Source organism: Rhinolophus hipposideros (genome assembly GCF_964194185.1).
Source record: "Rhinolophus hipposideros genome assembly, chromosome: 12".
Lineage (NCBI taxonomy): Eukaryota > Metazoa > Chordata > Mammalia > Chiroptera > Rhinolophidae > Rhinolophus > Rhinolophus hipposideros.
Genome location: NC_138058.1, coordinates 14536831 through 14550326, shown reverse-complemented (window position 1 = coordinate 14550326; position 13496 = coordinate 14536831). Strand labels below are relative to the sequence as shown.

The 13496-nt window shown below is 51.6% G+C and overlaps 1 protein-coding gene and 1 long non-coding RNA gene across 3 annotated transcripts in view; one reads left to right on the top strand and one right to left on the bottom strand.

Annotated features, from left to right (window-relative positions):
* POLR1A (RNA polymerase I subunit A) overlaps window positions 1-13496 on the bottom strand; it is a 79291-nt gene that overhangs the window by 1975 nt on the left and 63820 nt on the right. Inside the window, exons 25-32 of one of the 2 annotated variants that reach the window (XM_081069625.1) lie at window positions 12078-12245; window positions 10995-11130; window positions 10365-10522; window positions 5066-5192; window positions 3666-3779; window positions 2806-3111; window positions 1717-1917; window positions 151-268 (exon numbers count right to left, since the gene is read on the bottom strand). In XM_081069625.1, the coding sequence (XP_080925751.1) occupies window positions 151-268; window positions 1717-1917; window positions 2806-3111; window positions 3666-3779; window positions 5066-5192; window positions 10365-10522; window positions 10995-11130; window positions 12078-12245 (1328 nt within the window). The remainder of the gene's footprint in view (window positions 1-150; window positions 269-1716; window positions 1918-2805; window positions 3112-3665; window positions 3780-5065; window positions 5193-10364; window positions 10523-10994; window positions 11131-12077; window positions 12246-13496) is intronic. The other variant, XM_081069626.1, reaches the window with a different exon arrangement.
* Window positions 8854-12901, top strand: LOC308506306. The gene is made up of 6 exons (XR_013994681.1): window positions 8854-9176; window positions 9800-10402; window positions 10489-10584; window positions 10837-11013; window positions 11244-11646; window positions 12034-12901. It is a non-coding gene; the product is annotated as an uncharacterized lncRNA (long non-coding RNA).

Below are 13496 nucleotides of genomic sequence, written 5' to 3'. Positions count from 1 at the left end.
TGGACTCACCACACAAGATGGAAACATAAGTTACCCCTCCTCCAAAGTCATTCTCAGGGTCTCCTGCAGGTTACAGCTCACCACGCCCATATTTCACTTCTTGTACTGACACACTGGAATTTCCCGACTGCTGTCTGCAGTGCTTCTTACCGTACACAGCAAACACGTCCTTGATCTCCTTTTCGATCACGCGCAGTGCGGCCTCAATGCCATACGTGTTGGCCATCGCATGGATATCATTGGAATAGAGGCGGCGCAAATCCAGAATCTGGGGAGGGGAAGGAGGGATTGATTTGGAGGGCCTGGCCTTCTGCTCCCTTATACAGGCCTATCCCACCCCGGCCACGCTCTATCCTTGTCTAGCAGTGGGTCACAACTGATGACAAAGTGGCCCCCAGGTAATCGAGGATTATGGAAAGGAAATTGTAGGCAGAGCTGCTGACAGGGCGCCAGCCAGGCCCCGAGGTCTGTCTCCTCATAACCAGAGCTGAGAGATGACTTGGTATCCACTTTGGAGTCAACCGGAAGGATGGTACTTTTGTTGTTGTTAACAGAAAGACCTGTTTCCTAGGATCAAGTCATCCCTTGGTTTGTTGCAGAGATACAAACATCTGTCCAGGGCACGTGGAGCAGGGATGGGTCAGCTCCACGAGGTGAGTTAGCCACCCCGGGGGTCCCCAGGTGGTTCCACGCTATGGCAGGTCACCTTCACAGGAGACCTCAGAGACGCCACTGACTTGTCTGGCCTTGTTTAAACAAATCCCATGAGCGTGACACGGAGCTTCCCCTGTAGTGGCTCTCGGGAGGTATGAGCTTTCTCACTCTGTCCTTTGGAGAAGGATTTGATGAAAGGCTCCAAGGAAGAAGGGCCATCTGCGGGGCAGCTGTTGGGGGAGAAACTTGCGAGGCAGGAGAGCTCTGAAGGCTCAGTGTAGACTAGAGGAGAGTGGGCTAGGGGAGTCCTGGCTCCTCAGTATTCTGTGGGGGGAAACTTGTGCACAGGGACTGAGAGGATCTCCGAAGTCTGGGGACTCCGTGAGGCGGGAGGAACCAGGAGAGCACTCAGAGGAAAGGACAGAAGTGCTATTACAGCATAAGGAATAGAGACAGTGGAAATGTAATGGCTGTGTGCGGTGTCAGAGGGGTAGATGATGGGGGGAGGGAGGTTGTCACTGTGTGAGGGATATAAATGATAAATGTCTAACTATTACATTGTTTTGTGCACCTGAAACTAATAAAAAAAAAGTTAAAAAAGAAAAAAAAAAGAAGTGCTGGTGGAGCAGGTGGTACAGGGGCACAGGGGCCTCTGCCGACGCTGGGTGTCGGGAGGGCGGGGGGATGGGGCCTCTACACCCAGGGCCTCCTTTACCAGATAAAGTGAGCAGCTGCTAGGCCAGCAACTCAGCAAACTATTTCTTACAACTGTATTTTAGGAAGGTTTCAATTTCAAGGAAAAGCAACTATACTCAAATTAGTTTGGGAGACGCTGGGTTAGGTAAAGTTGAGCAGGTTTCTATGCAAGCCTTAACTGGGCTCGTGTGCATTGTAGATCCAGCCCCAAGAGGTAATTCAGGCCATGCAAACTGTGTTTGGGGACAGTGGGCTCAGAAGGGACCAGGGGTAAAGTGGCTGGAGCCTCGCCTCCGAGTGGCCCAAGGCTGAGACAGCGTGAGGATCTGTGCTGGGCCAGCAGACAACCTGGTCAGGGACACGTACCTCGGCATACTTGAATAGCTCTGGCAGGTTGATTCCTTCTGTGTTTAAGACAAGCTCCTTCTCGTTCTTGCTGGTGGTGGTTTCATTCAGGAGGCACCTCGTGATGCCCTTTGTCGCATAGATGACAGCAGTGTGGGCCAAGGACACCACGAGGGAGCTCATGTCAAAGTTAATTTTCATGAGAGGGAGCTTAACTGTCACCTGCAAGAGGAGAAAGAGCTGGGCCTGGGGCCATGGCCGCCCCCAGCCCCGCGAAGGGGGCAGAGGCCACGCTGACCAGGTCCCCAAGGCACTCCTTCACAGCCGTTAGGAAACCTCCTTGGCAGGGGGCAGGGGGCCCTGCTGGAGCGAGCCGGGGTGGTGGGTCTGCACACGTGAACACGGGACAGCTTAACCAACCACACACAGCAGCCATCTCCAGTCACTGAGACTGCAGTGAAACCAGTGGAGCGACATTTTCCCAGAGGTCAGTGAGAATGGAGAAAATCACATTGCTCAACACTGCCCTTGGTATCCTGTCAGTTACCACAAAGCATAACACACAGTTTCGTGTGTGTAATCCTGGTCAAGGACTCATCTACACCATTTGGGAACCACTGAACGGGATCAAAGGAGAGGACGAAAAAGACACTCTGTGTGTGGATGTGTAGGCACCTGAACTCCCAGCCTGGGAGGGAACTACGCCATCCTGGAGACCAGGGGCCACCCGTGTAAGGAACGAGGTACTCCTGCGGCCCCTACAACCACTCTGATATATGTTAACAATCTGTTGTGCTGAGGACGGAATGAGGTGACATGTTGGGAAAGTACCTATAGGGCCTGGCAGATCAGACCCCACACACACTGTGCTTGAAAAATCAGACAGGTGGCCCCCTGTGGGTCTGAAAGTCAAATGTGTGAGGCTATAATTTGGGGCGCAGGGTTCACAGCTGCCGCCAGATTCTGAATTTCAGGGAAGTGGGATTAAAAAGAGAGCCACCCACTCTCACAGGCCTCAAACGGCCACGCTGCCGGCAGTGCAGGCAGGTGCTGGCACCATGGCCCAGCCCCGCTCGTGGTCCGCCCCGCCGTGGTGCCCACTGCACGCACCTGGCACCAGAGGCTCTCCTCGGCGTCATACTGGTAGTCCTCAATGAACGGGTGCGATTCACGCACGGCCTGCACCCGGCGCTCCATGGCCGCGGCTCCCGGCGGCTCCTGGCTGCAGCGGGGCGTCCGGGGCTGTGTCAGGGCTGCAGCAGGGGGCGAGTCCTCCTCGGGGCCCGAGCCCACGTCTTCATCCTGCTCCTGTGCCCTGTGGGCGCCTTCTCCAGGGGCATTTCCTTCCTCCTGCACATCCTCCTCGTCGTTCTCCTCCCCCTCCTTCTCCTCCTCTTCCTCACTGTCATAGTCGACCTGGAGGGGACGGAGGGCAGGCTGTCACCCGCTCCACAGTGGCCCGCGCTGCCTTCCTCCGCCCTGCTGGCCCCTCCCCTGGGAATGCCAGCCCTGCAGGCTCCATGCGCCCTCCCCTCCGCACCTTCACCTTGAGCTCTCTCCTGTGAATTCCCCCAGCCCCGCTACCCTTGCTTCTGTCCTTACAGCCATCATGACAGTAGAGGACTGGTTTGGGGGAGGGGAGGGAGGCATTATATTTTCATTGTAAAAACAGGAGGCAGCCTGACTTCGTCTCTTTGCCAAAGGCCTCCGGTCCTTGAAACTGATTCAAATCCAGGGACCGCCAGACCCAGAGGCCAGCCCTGGGCTGGCCCCAGCCCGATGCCTGCCTGGTGACCACCATCTTCTCAGTCGAGAGGTGTGCTGGGCAGGCAGGTCTTGCTTCAGGGTTCCTGCCGGGTCCCAGCAAGGTACAAAGGTGTGGCCTTATGCACCAGGGGAGGATCCCTTAGAGGTGACGGAGAAGGGGAGACGTGACCACAGCCCCTGCACCCCAGCCAGAGTCTCCTCACCTCTTCCTCTTGCTTCTCCTTGCGTTTGACATCAGAGGCATCAGCATCTCCCTCCTCAGCTTCAGCGTCCACGACGTGCCCCTCCTCTTCCTCATCACCTTCCTGCCCTCCCTGCTGTGTGAGGTCAGGGAGGAAAAAGCCTAGCTCCAATACCAAGTGCCGGGCGCATCCATCTGTCCACGCACCACCCCAGCCACCCATCCATTTAGCCACTCTTCCATCCTCCTGCCGTCTGCCCACCACCCAAACCAACGCATCCATCCAGTGTCTCCTCTGCGCTGGCCCTGGGTTCCATGCCTCCTTCTCTTCAGTCTTCATCTTTACATGTACCACTTGCAAAATCTTGCATTAAAAAAATTAAAAAAAAAAGTGCCAAGGCTTTCCAAGCCATTAGAAGAAGATGGTGCAAAATATTGTTCCAAATATTTTTATTGCAAGAGGAGACGAAGAGCAAGGGTTGTCTTAGAGTCTCATTGAGTATTCTAAAAACCAAATATTTATACCTTTCTCTTTCTGACCGTGGCTCCTCGTTTCTTAGTCTCCTTCTTGGTGATTTATAAAAAAGGACTGGGCAGCCTTTTAAAGGCAGTCCATGCCCATTTGTGCTTGAGTAAGCCAGCTGGTACATGTCCATGGTAGGAGACCCGGAATTCTCTCTGGTCTAGGCCAGTCCCTCATTTTAGGGATGAAGAGACAGGCCCAGAGGAAGTGACAAGCTGAGGTCACAGGGGGCAGGGACGGTACGAGGCAACTCCACCTGAGCAGGTGTGATACATGGGCACAACCTACTGCCGCACAGCTCAGATGACACTCAGGGACCTGTCCCCACATGGCCTCAGGCTGCCTGGCAAATGAGGTGTTATCATCCTATTTTGCCTCCAATGGCTTTTCCCTGGCTCCATCCTTTTTTATCACTGAATCCCAACTTCCCTGCTTCAGAATGCCTCTCTGGTCCCTGCCAGTACCTGTGGGCCTCAGTTCATTTGGCCTAAGTCAAAGGCAGAGCAAAATGAAACTGAGAAAGAACTTCCAAAAGCCCAGCAGGTCCCATTACTTTGAGTCTACCCTCAGGATAAAAAAAATCACTTACGGAGGGGTCCTTAAGAGCAGACAGATGGATGGCCCGGGCCCTGCGTGGGGCCACCCAGACCACGCTACCTCCCATGTGACCCCCCACACCCGAGAAGTCAGTGCGGCTTCTCGGCTCTCAGCACAGCAGATAAACGCTAAGGTAAGAGGAGAGACGGGCCAACACCGGGACAGGCAGGGCTGAGGAGCACCGAGAACAGTCATGGAGCCTTCCCAGGAGAGAAGACTGAGCAAGCCACCGCCCTCCGTGCTTTCCAGCCCTGGGACCCTACCTGTGCCAGTCCCCACGGGCCCCTGGGGAACTCACTGACCTGATTCCTCTCTGACTCCCCAATGTTATCTACATCCCGCTGGGTAGCTCTTCGAGTGTTCACGCTTCTGAAAGCTGATGCTTTGTTATTCTTCTTTCTGATGGATTCCATCAGAATTTTAAAGAATCTAAAACGAGAAACAGCCATGCACACCCGTTGGGTACCAGCACCCCCACTCTCTCCTCACTGAGGGGGCAGGATGTGCTGTCCAAGCACCTCATATCCAACTAGGCTGATGTTAGAATGTAGACATTCTACAGCTCTCCTATCAGCTCACTTCCTCCCCCTCCCTTGCTGTTTCTGAATGGCATGTGGCCCGTCAGAAAGAACAGCATCTGTCAGGCTTGGTGTGATACGTACCCTGCCACAATTAGGGAGCGCGACTTTGAACATGAATTTCCAGAGATTTAACTTCCTCATCTGTAAAACGTGGCTATTAGTATGTATCATGCAATCTTGTTTTAAGGGTTGGAAATCATGCTATGTTTGATAGGGCCTGGCAGAGTGGGAGCTCAGTAGACAACACTTGTTGGTGCAGCTGTGGCTGTCATCTAACAAGGATGGCAGAATGTACAGGAGAGGGGAGTCCAGCCGGACTAGGACCTTCCACCGGTCTGCGGCACCTCCAGAGAGGAGCACTGAGCTGGCCTGACCACTCCTGTCCCCTTGGTGTGGGACCCCGACAATTTGATGAAAGAACTAAGATGTAGAAATGCTCATTGGAATTTCAAAGGCAGTGATAACTTACTTTGTGGCAACAGATCATGTCAACAGGTTAGAAACAAACCAATGGAAAAAAAAAAACACCAATTTTAAGCACAGCCCAGGGGGCCTTTCCTGACCCCTTCCTCCCGAGTTACCTATTTCATGCTCCCTTAGGACCTCACCCCACCCCTGCACTCACTGCTTCTTTGTCCATATAACCTCTTGCCTGTCTTCTCCAACAGGCAGTAACAGCATACCAAAATGGACTGCTTTTACTTATGTAAAGTGGAAGGTCCCTCTTGCGTCCAGCCAGCCATCTTGTATTCTGAGTGCCTCTAATGTGCCTATCACGTGCCTGGGGCAAAGCAAGGATGGAAAACAAGAGCTGAGGGTATTTTAGAAACAGGCAGGTCAAATGTTTACTATTTTGCTCATTAAACAAAGAAACTACCACTCTTCCTCCTCATTATTTTTTAACTTTTAAAAGTTGTACATGATTTTGCCAAGGGCAGAAAAAAGGCTCTTCATCCACTCATCTTGGGAAGAGTTTGGTCACTAGGCACTGGGGACAGGGATGAGATGGCCACATAAAGGGTAGAGGGAGGCAGGCTTGACTTTAGAAAGATGTAATCCCACCGGGAAGAAGAAGCGGAAGAGATGTTTCTGAAAGGACAGGCTCTGGTTTAAATCCCCGTCCCACTAGACTAGAGGAGGGCCTGGCTCAAACCTGTACAGTGGGACCACTCCCATCTCATACGCGAGCCTCTGCGGCCGAGTGGAGGAAATGAAAAGAGATGGACGGATACATAAGCGCTTAGCCCGCCGCCAGATACAGGAGCTATACATGACTTCCCTCTCTCTGCTGCGGGGCAGCTGCTCTGAATTATCAGGTTCCCCTGGCTGGTCCCTCTGTGGTGATGTCACCCATCTGAGGCTCCTCCCCCAGCATTTCAAGTCCCCCACAACTGTCCTCAACCCCAATTACACATCTGCTCCCACCCACCCCCGTGCATTGTTTGGGTTCACGCTCAAGCCATTGCTCTGCCAGCAATTTCCCCAGCCCTTTACCTAATAATACTGGAGCTGCATTCACCCCCTCAAGGCTGGGTCTAAGAGCACATGTAATTCCCACAAGAGCCCTTCCCTAATCTCCCTAGTTAGGAATATTTTCTACCTTGTCTGCACCTTTTGATGAACAGAACTGGTGGAGAACATGGGAGAAGGTGACCAGTAAGTGGTGGACGTGTTACCAGTGTTCTCCTGGGGGAGCAAACAGTTTGCCCTTTTGTGACTTTGCCAAGAGCAAAGGAACTGCAGGCCCATAGTGAATGCACAGTGAAGGTGTTGCTATTTGTCAGATTGTGGCAACTGAAACGAAACAGGAGGGGTAAACTGTAGAGAAACCTCCCATCCCACATAAATAATTACAAACAGAGAATATGACCCGTGGCTGTTTCCGAAAGTGCCTGGCAACAACTCCACCACTTGCTGTTTTCAAAGTCAGACTCACAGAAGCTGTAACTGCTCATTTGGTCATTTCATGGCTGGGGACAGGAAGCCAGAATGTAAATCCCCTGACCCTTAGCCCAGTGCTCCCACTGTTGGATATTTACATAAAAATCCAAAGTGACAGGTGCCAGTATGAATATCTAAGGGACCTTCAATGCTTCTATGTCTCCATCTAGAGAAGTGTCACTGTGTGTCTAGTTTTTGTTGTGGTTGTTGTCTTCTACTGTGTCAAAATAGTCTCATGAAACCTCATGCACTATTGGTGGGAATGTAAAACGGTGTAGCCACTACGGAAAATAATATGGAGGTTTCACAACTGGGCATCTATCTGAAGAAATCGTAAGCACTAATTTGAAAAGATATATGCACCCCTATGTTCACTGCAGCGTTATTTACAACAGCCAAGATACGGAAATAACCTGAGTGTCCATCAACAGATGAATGGATAAAGAAAATCAGTATATACACAACGGAATACTACTCAGCCATACAAAGAATGAAATCTTGTCATCTGTGACAACATAGATGGACCTGAAGGGTAGTATGCTAAGTGAAATAAGTCAGACAGAAAAAAAGCAGATACTGTATGATTTCATTTATATGTGGAATCTAAAAAACAAAACCTAGACTCAGATACAGAGAACAGATGGGTGGTTGTCAGAGGAGAGGAGAACTGTGGGGGTGAAATGGTAAAAGGGGTTAAGAAGTACAAGCTTCCAGGTATAAAACAAATAAGTCAGAGGGATGTAATGTACAGCTTGGGGAATATAGTCAAAACTATATTGTATTAACAATATTGTATTAACAATATCGTATCAACTTTGTAAGGTGGTAACTAGACTTATTGTGGTGACGACTTCACAGTGTACACAAATGTCGAGTCACTATGTTGTACACCTGAAACTAATATAATATTGTACATTAATTATTCCTGAAATTTAAAAAAAAGGTGTCACGATCCTGCAGTTGGGAGAAGGGAAGGGAGGGACGAAGAGAAGAGAGAAAAGGGGGTAGGAGAGAGAGTGGGGAGGGGAAGGGGAGGAAGAAAGGAAGGAGAAAAAGCTCCTTGGGGAGCGGTACTCTTCTGAAAGCACACTCACATTACCTGTGGTCTGTAAGAGGCCTTCATACGGCTGCCTGGCCGCTCAGGCCTCACACAAGTGGTCCAAACCACACCCCAGTCCCTGAACTGCTGCTTCTCACCTTTAGCTCACGCTGCTGAAGCCACAGCTTTGTTTCTGTTGTGCTACTGCACACAGTTTTGTTTATCACAGCTTTTCAAGAGCACGAGCAAAATACAAACCCAAAGTTGAAAAAGCATTTCACTGCTGGGAAGAAGCCAGGGCTGTCCCTCATCAAGAAGAAATTTTTTAAGTGATGGATTGTCAGCTCCCCCAGGTAAGTAAAAGAGCGCTATGCACAGCCTCATGCAGACCCACCTGCTTGGCAGGCCTCAGGGTGACTAGAAATGGGGCAGTTCGTCCAACTCCACCTGCTCTTGATAATTCTCAAGAGGCCATGTGATCCTAATTCCCATTTCTCAGAAAAGGGCTGCCTGGCCGGCACAAATATGCGGGGCTCGTGGGAGTTATGTTCCTCCCTGTTAATTAACGAGCCGGCAGGCGGCTGCACAATGGGTCTCCTGTGACCTGGCACAGCGCCACGAGAGCACTGGACCCGCCTGAGAACCAACCTTCTTTACCCAGGCGGCTGGTGCTGCAGGAGTTCCCCGAAGCCTGGCCAGCGACGACTTTAAGCAGGGCTCATGTAAACCAGGATCGGACCTGCCTGGTCAGTGACCCCTTCCAAAGGGCTGAGCTCGCACCCAAGCTCATCTACCACCATCCTAAACACTACCTGCTTGGAGGGCCAGCTGGAAGCCAGTTCACATCTTCAGGTGAGAGGAAAGAGGGTCCGTGGCAGGGCAGTACTCTCTCCCCGCCAGGCTGCCTCGTGACCTGAGTGTGTTATCGCTCAGTAAAGGTCTGTGGGACAACTCGGCGCAGTGGCCTTTCTGCCTCTACTCTGCCATTGGTGCTCTATTTCTGAGCAGCTCCAGGAAGACCTGACAGCTGGTCTTGGTTAGAGGCTGTGGTCGGTGGTCTGTGGCCAAATCCTGCCGACAGATGGGATCTATTTGGGCCTTACCAGGCTTTTAAAAAGATATGAATTAGTTGCCGATGTTTTAAAAATTAGGAAACTTCTTATTTATAAAAGCAAAAGCCAAGTAACCAAACAACCCGAGACAGAAAAAAGATGGGGGGTAAGGGGGCATGTTTCTTCTTTTTCTGTTTTTTCACTCGGAAGATCTGGCCCACACTCCCGCCCCCTAGAGGCAGGTTCTGCACACTCGGGTCTGCTGGGGGCCTTCCAACCTGCTTCACTGGACTCTTACCTGCTGGGCCCCGAAGCCATGAGTTTGCACTCTACGATCTGGGGTCAGCTGGCAAGTCAAAAGTGCTTTGTTGACTCTTCCTGGCTTGCCCCACCCTAATATGCCCTCCTTCTTCCTCTGCTCAGCATTGTGGCCTGTGCTCCTCAAATGTCTAACAGTGAAGTGAACTTGAGAGAAAAAGGATGTTCATTCTCCCAACCAGAAGGGAACCTGAATTTCTCCCTAAGAAGCTGGACGGAACCCGTTATAGAACTGGGGTTTAAGAGCAGCAGATCAATGGTCTACTGTTAATTATTCACAGAATATAATGTATCAGGAACCACATTATGCTGCTGGAATCACATCACGTCAAAAATTACCATCACATGCTGGTCTGACATTACAGCAGCACTGCTGCGATAGGATTCAATGCTCTTTACGGTACATATACCTCTGTATCTTAAAACCTACAAACCCAAGAAGACAAGACTCGTCCACCAGAAAGAACAGGGTTTAGGCAATGGTGTGTGGTCAGTGTTGTCACACACACAAGCCAGAGCTGGGATGAGGTTTCCAGATGAGGCTGCCGGTCCTGCTGTTTTCCTAAGAACTTCCTGTGAGGAATAATTTTGGCAAATGCATCCCAATCTCTGAGAGTCCTACGGACAAGGAGGGTTCAAAAGCAACGACAAACGTGGCGTGAGTCCTGACCTTGTTTCCATGAAGTGCAGGATGTCCTCAGGTTTCAGGTACTTCTCCTGCTGATAATATGCATGTGGCAAAAACTGAAACCGCAGCTGGTACACCCGGAACTTGTTCTGTTTTACTCCCATAGAGAAGGACTCCTGGACATCAATTTTCTGCAACACCTAGAAACAGATACACAGAGAGAATCCAACTTGCCCTGGTACCAGGGGACTGAGCATTACAGGTGGGTTATGTGAAACCCATGGGCTTTGGGGGACAGGGGCTGGAACCACCGGCTAAAACCCTGAAGAAACTCTGGTGAGCTCTGCTGGTGTGGACCCCTTGGGGGCAGGGGGTCCCACAGCCTGCAGGTCACCCCCAGAGAATGGCCCAAGGCTGTAGGGAGTGGGCTCCAGCAGGGCTGGCATGCTAACCCAGGAAGTCTCTATTTTTAACGCACATGAGAACGCGGCAGAACTAATGATTACTTTTCCAGCTTCCTGATCCATCACTGCTCAGCACCTGGCAGAGAAAGCTTCCCTCTCACTGATGGGAGACTGAGCCCAGGGTCTAATATCAGCAAAGCTGTTCTTCACGGATGGGAGGATGCAGGAAAATGTCTGGCCCAGGCTGCAGTGGTTCAGAGACAGTTACCTCCCCTAAGCACACCCTGGTGAGCCGCCTCTTCAGGCTTTTCACTCTCTTTAGTGCTTTCTTGGTGTTGAGCACGGGCACGCTCATCATGGGTGTCTTGATGTTGGCGCTGGCCACCATGAGAATCTCCCTCAACCTGTCACAGAACAAGGACACATCTGATCAGAAGAGGCACCCAAACTCCCTCTTTGTGTGAGGCCTTTCTTTCAGAGCTCTTTGGGATCTGAGAGAGACCTTGGGATCTTGCAGGGAGAGATGCTGAATCAGAGAGCCCCAGCTCTGAGACCCGGTGTGACAGCAAGTGACTCTCCTATCAGTTTCTTCCACTGGAACATGGCTCTTCAATGACAGGACTATCTTATTCTTGGTTCTTATTACCTGTGCCTTGCACACAGTGGGTGCTTCCTAAGAGCTTACTGAATGAATGTGACATGTGGGGAAGGTAACTAGTGTCTGCAAGCGCTCCTACTGGGTGCAGCACCATCCTCTGGGTCTTGCCCATGAGCTCCTGCACAGCCTGACTGCCCCGTATGGTGCCCCCCTCCCCCTCGTTGTCCTTTGTTCCACAGGTGACGATCCCGAGGTTGTGGAAACTGAGGAACCTGTCTGAGTCACTCTGCCATACAGTGGCAGGGCCAGGCATCAGATGCAGGTGGGGCTGACCCCCGTTCTTTTCTCTTGCCCACTGGCTATCATCCTGCTTACAGGATGCGTACATTACCTGAAGGGCTAGGGCCACTTGGGTTACATTCCAGGTGAACGGTCCCTGAAGCTGAGCATGCAGATGGCCCTGCAGGGAGCTTATTAACATCTTCCTGAGTTCTAACCTCAGGAGTGTGCAGATTCACAAGCATCCTGGGTAACTCTGATACGGGAATTGCAGACGGATAAGTGGGGATTCTAAGATGTTGGGCACTGACCCAACCATAGAAACTGCACAAAAACGCTGGGTTCTGGAAATTCCAACTGTGATCCCCACTTTGATGAGACGCTGTCTCTCAGTCACGCACACACTCTAATGAAATGACTTCTTCCCCAGGAGTGGGTTAGGACAGACCCCACCCATGCACCCCGGTAGCCCACCTCGGAATGCCCAGGGTGACGTTCATCTCGCCTCTGCCAGCAAAGTGGAAGGTGTTGAGGGTCATCTGTGTGGAAGGCTCCCCGATGCTCTGGGCAGCCAGCAAGCCCACCGCCTCACCCGGCTCACACAGCGCACGCTGCCACTTCAGCTGCAGCAGGGTCCTCAGACTGGAGACGGGGCAGGGGACAGCAGGGGTTAAGAGCACAGACACCACCCATCTTTCTGTCAGGAGGTGTCCACAGCCGCTATTCCCTCTCCCTCTTTCTTGGCTGTTTTATCCCGACAAATTATCCTTCTAATCCTCAAATTCCTGCTAGTGGTCCTGAAATGTCCTAAATACACAGCACAGATCTCAGCTGGTAGCTGAAGCTCGAGATGTCCACAATCAGACTGTCCCCATTCTCCCTGAGAATGTCATGTGTCCCCTCTGAGCCAGTTTCAAGTCCCCTAAGAGTGGGAAGGTCTGCGCTCACTATTTATAGTTCCTTTGTTAATTCTTTCCCCCACTAGTGGTGACAGTTTGGAGAGGGCTCCTGCTGTACAAAGCAGGATGAGGGTCACTACGCAGTTATGGGGATGTGGGGGGAGGTGTTAAGGGGGTGTTTATTTTCCTAATTAGTGCAACCAGTTGCTGACCGTAGCAGAAGTATGAGTGCTATACAATTTTGCAATTGACTACCCATTCTTCCTTTTAAAAGAGTCACAGGAATACTATAGTACCCCTGCACGGGGAATAAGGAAGGGCTCCACAGATGGGGACTAAATGGATGATGTGTGAGTACAGAAGAAAGCAATAAAACTATGCTTCTACGCAAGTTCTTTGTAAACGTCAGACTTTTCACTGACCTGATGTGACTTAATGTCCCAATTACTACAAACCAGTGAGGTTTGAGTGCACGTCAGTATTCCCGACAGGAAAAACCTTCCAATGCTTCCAGGACTTTGGAGTGGCACCCAGAACTTGCTGCTTGCTAAAAGGTCCCCTGCGAGAGCCACTGCAGCAGAACCACCGTGCTGTCTGAGCCCTCTGAACCCATGTGATGCGCCCCAGGGCGAATGTCTCCCCAATCCTAATGCAGCGCAGTTGGAAGGAGGACCGACGTGGTCCTTCAGAGGGTAAACGGCAGCACTGAGCTGCAGGGAGGCAGGGGAAGGGGCATGGGGGACCCAGGTCTTCCTCCTGCAGGCAGCTTGCTAACCGGTATGACGTATTCTATCTGAGAATGTCTGAGGCCTGGCTAGAGAATCACCTTAAGGGGGAAAAAGAGAGAGCCCTGTCCCTCCCCTCCAGCTCTTCCACCCTAGCGTCTGTCTTTGCTTGTCCCCTCTACTGAGTCCCCATGCACTACTGCAGTCCCTGGGCGCTGTCAGCCTCTCCAAGTACCTGTCGGGCTTCACCAAAGACTGGACGGGCAGTC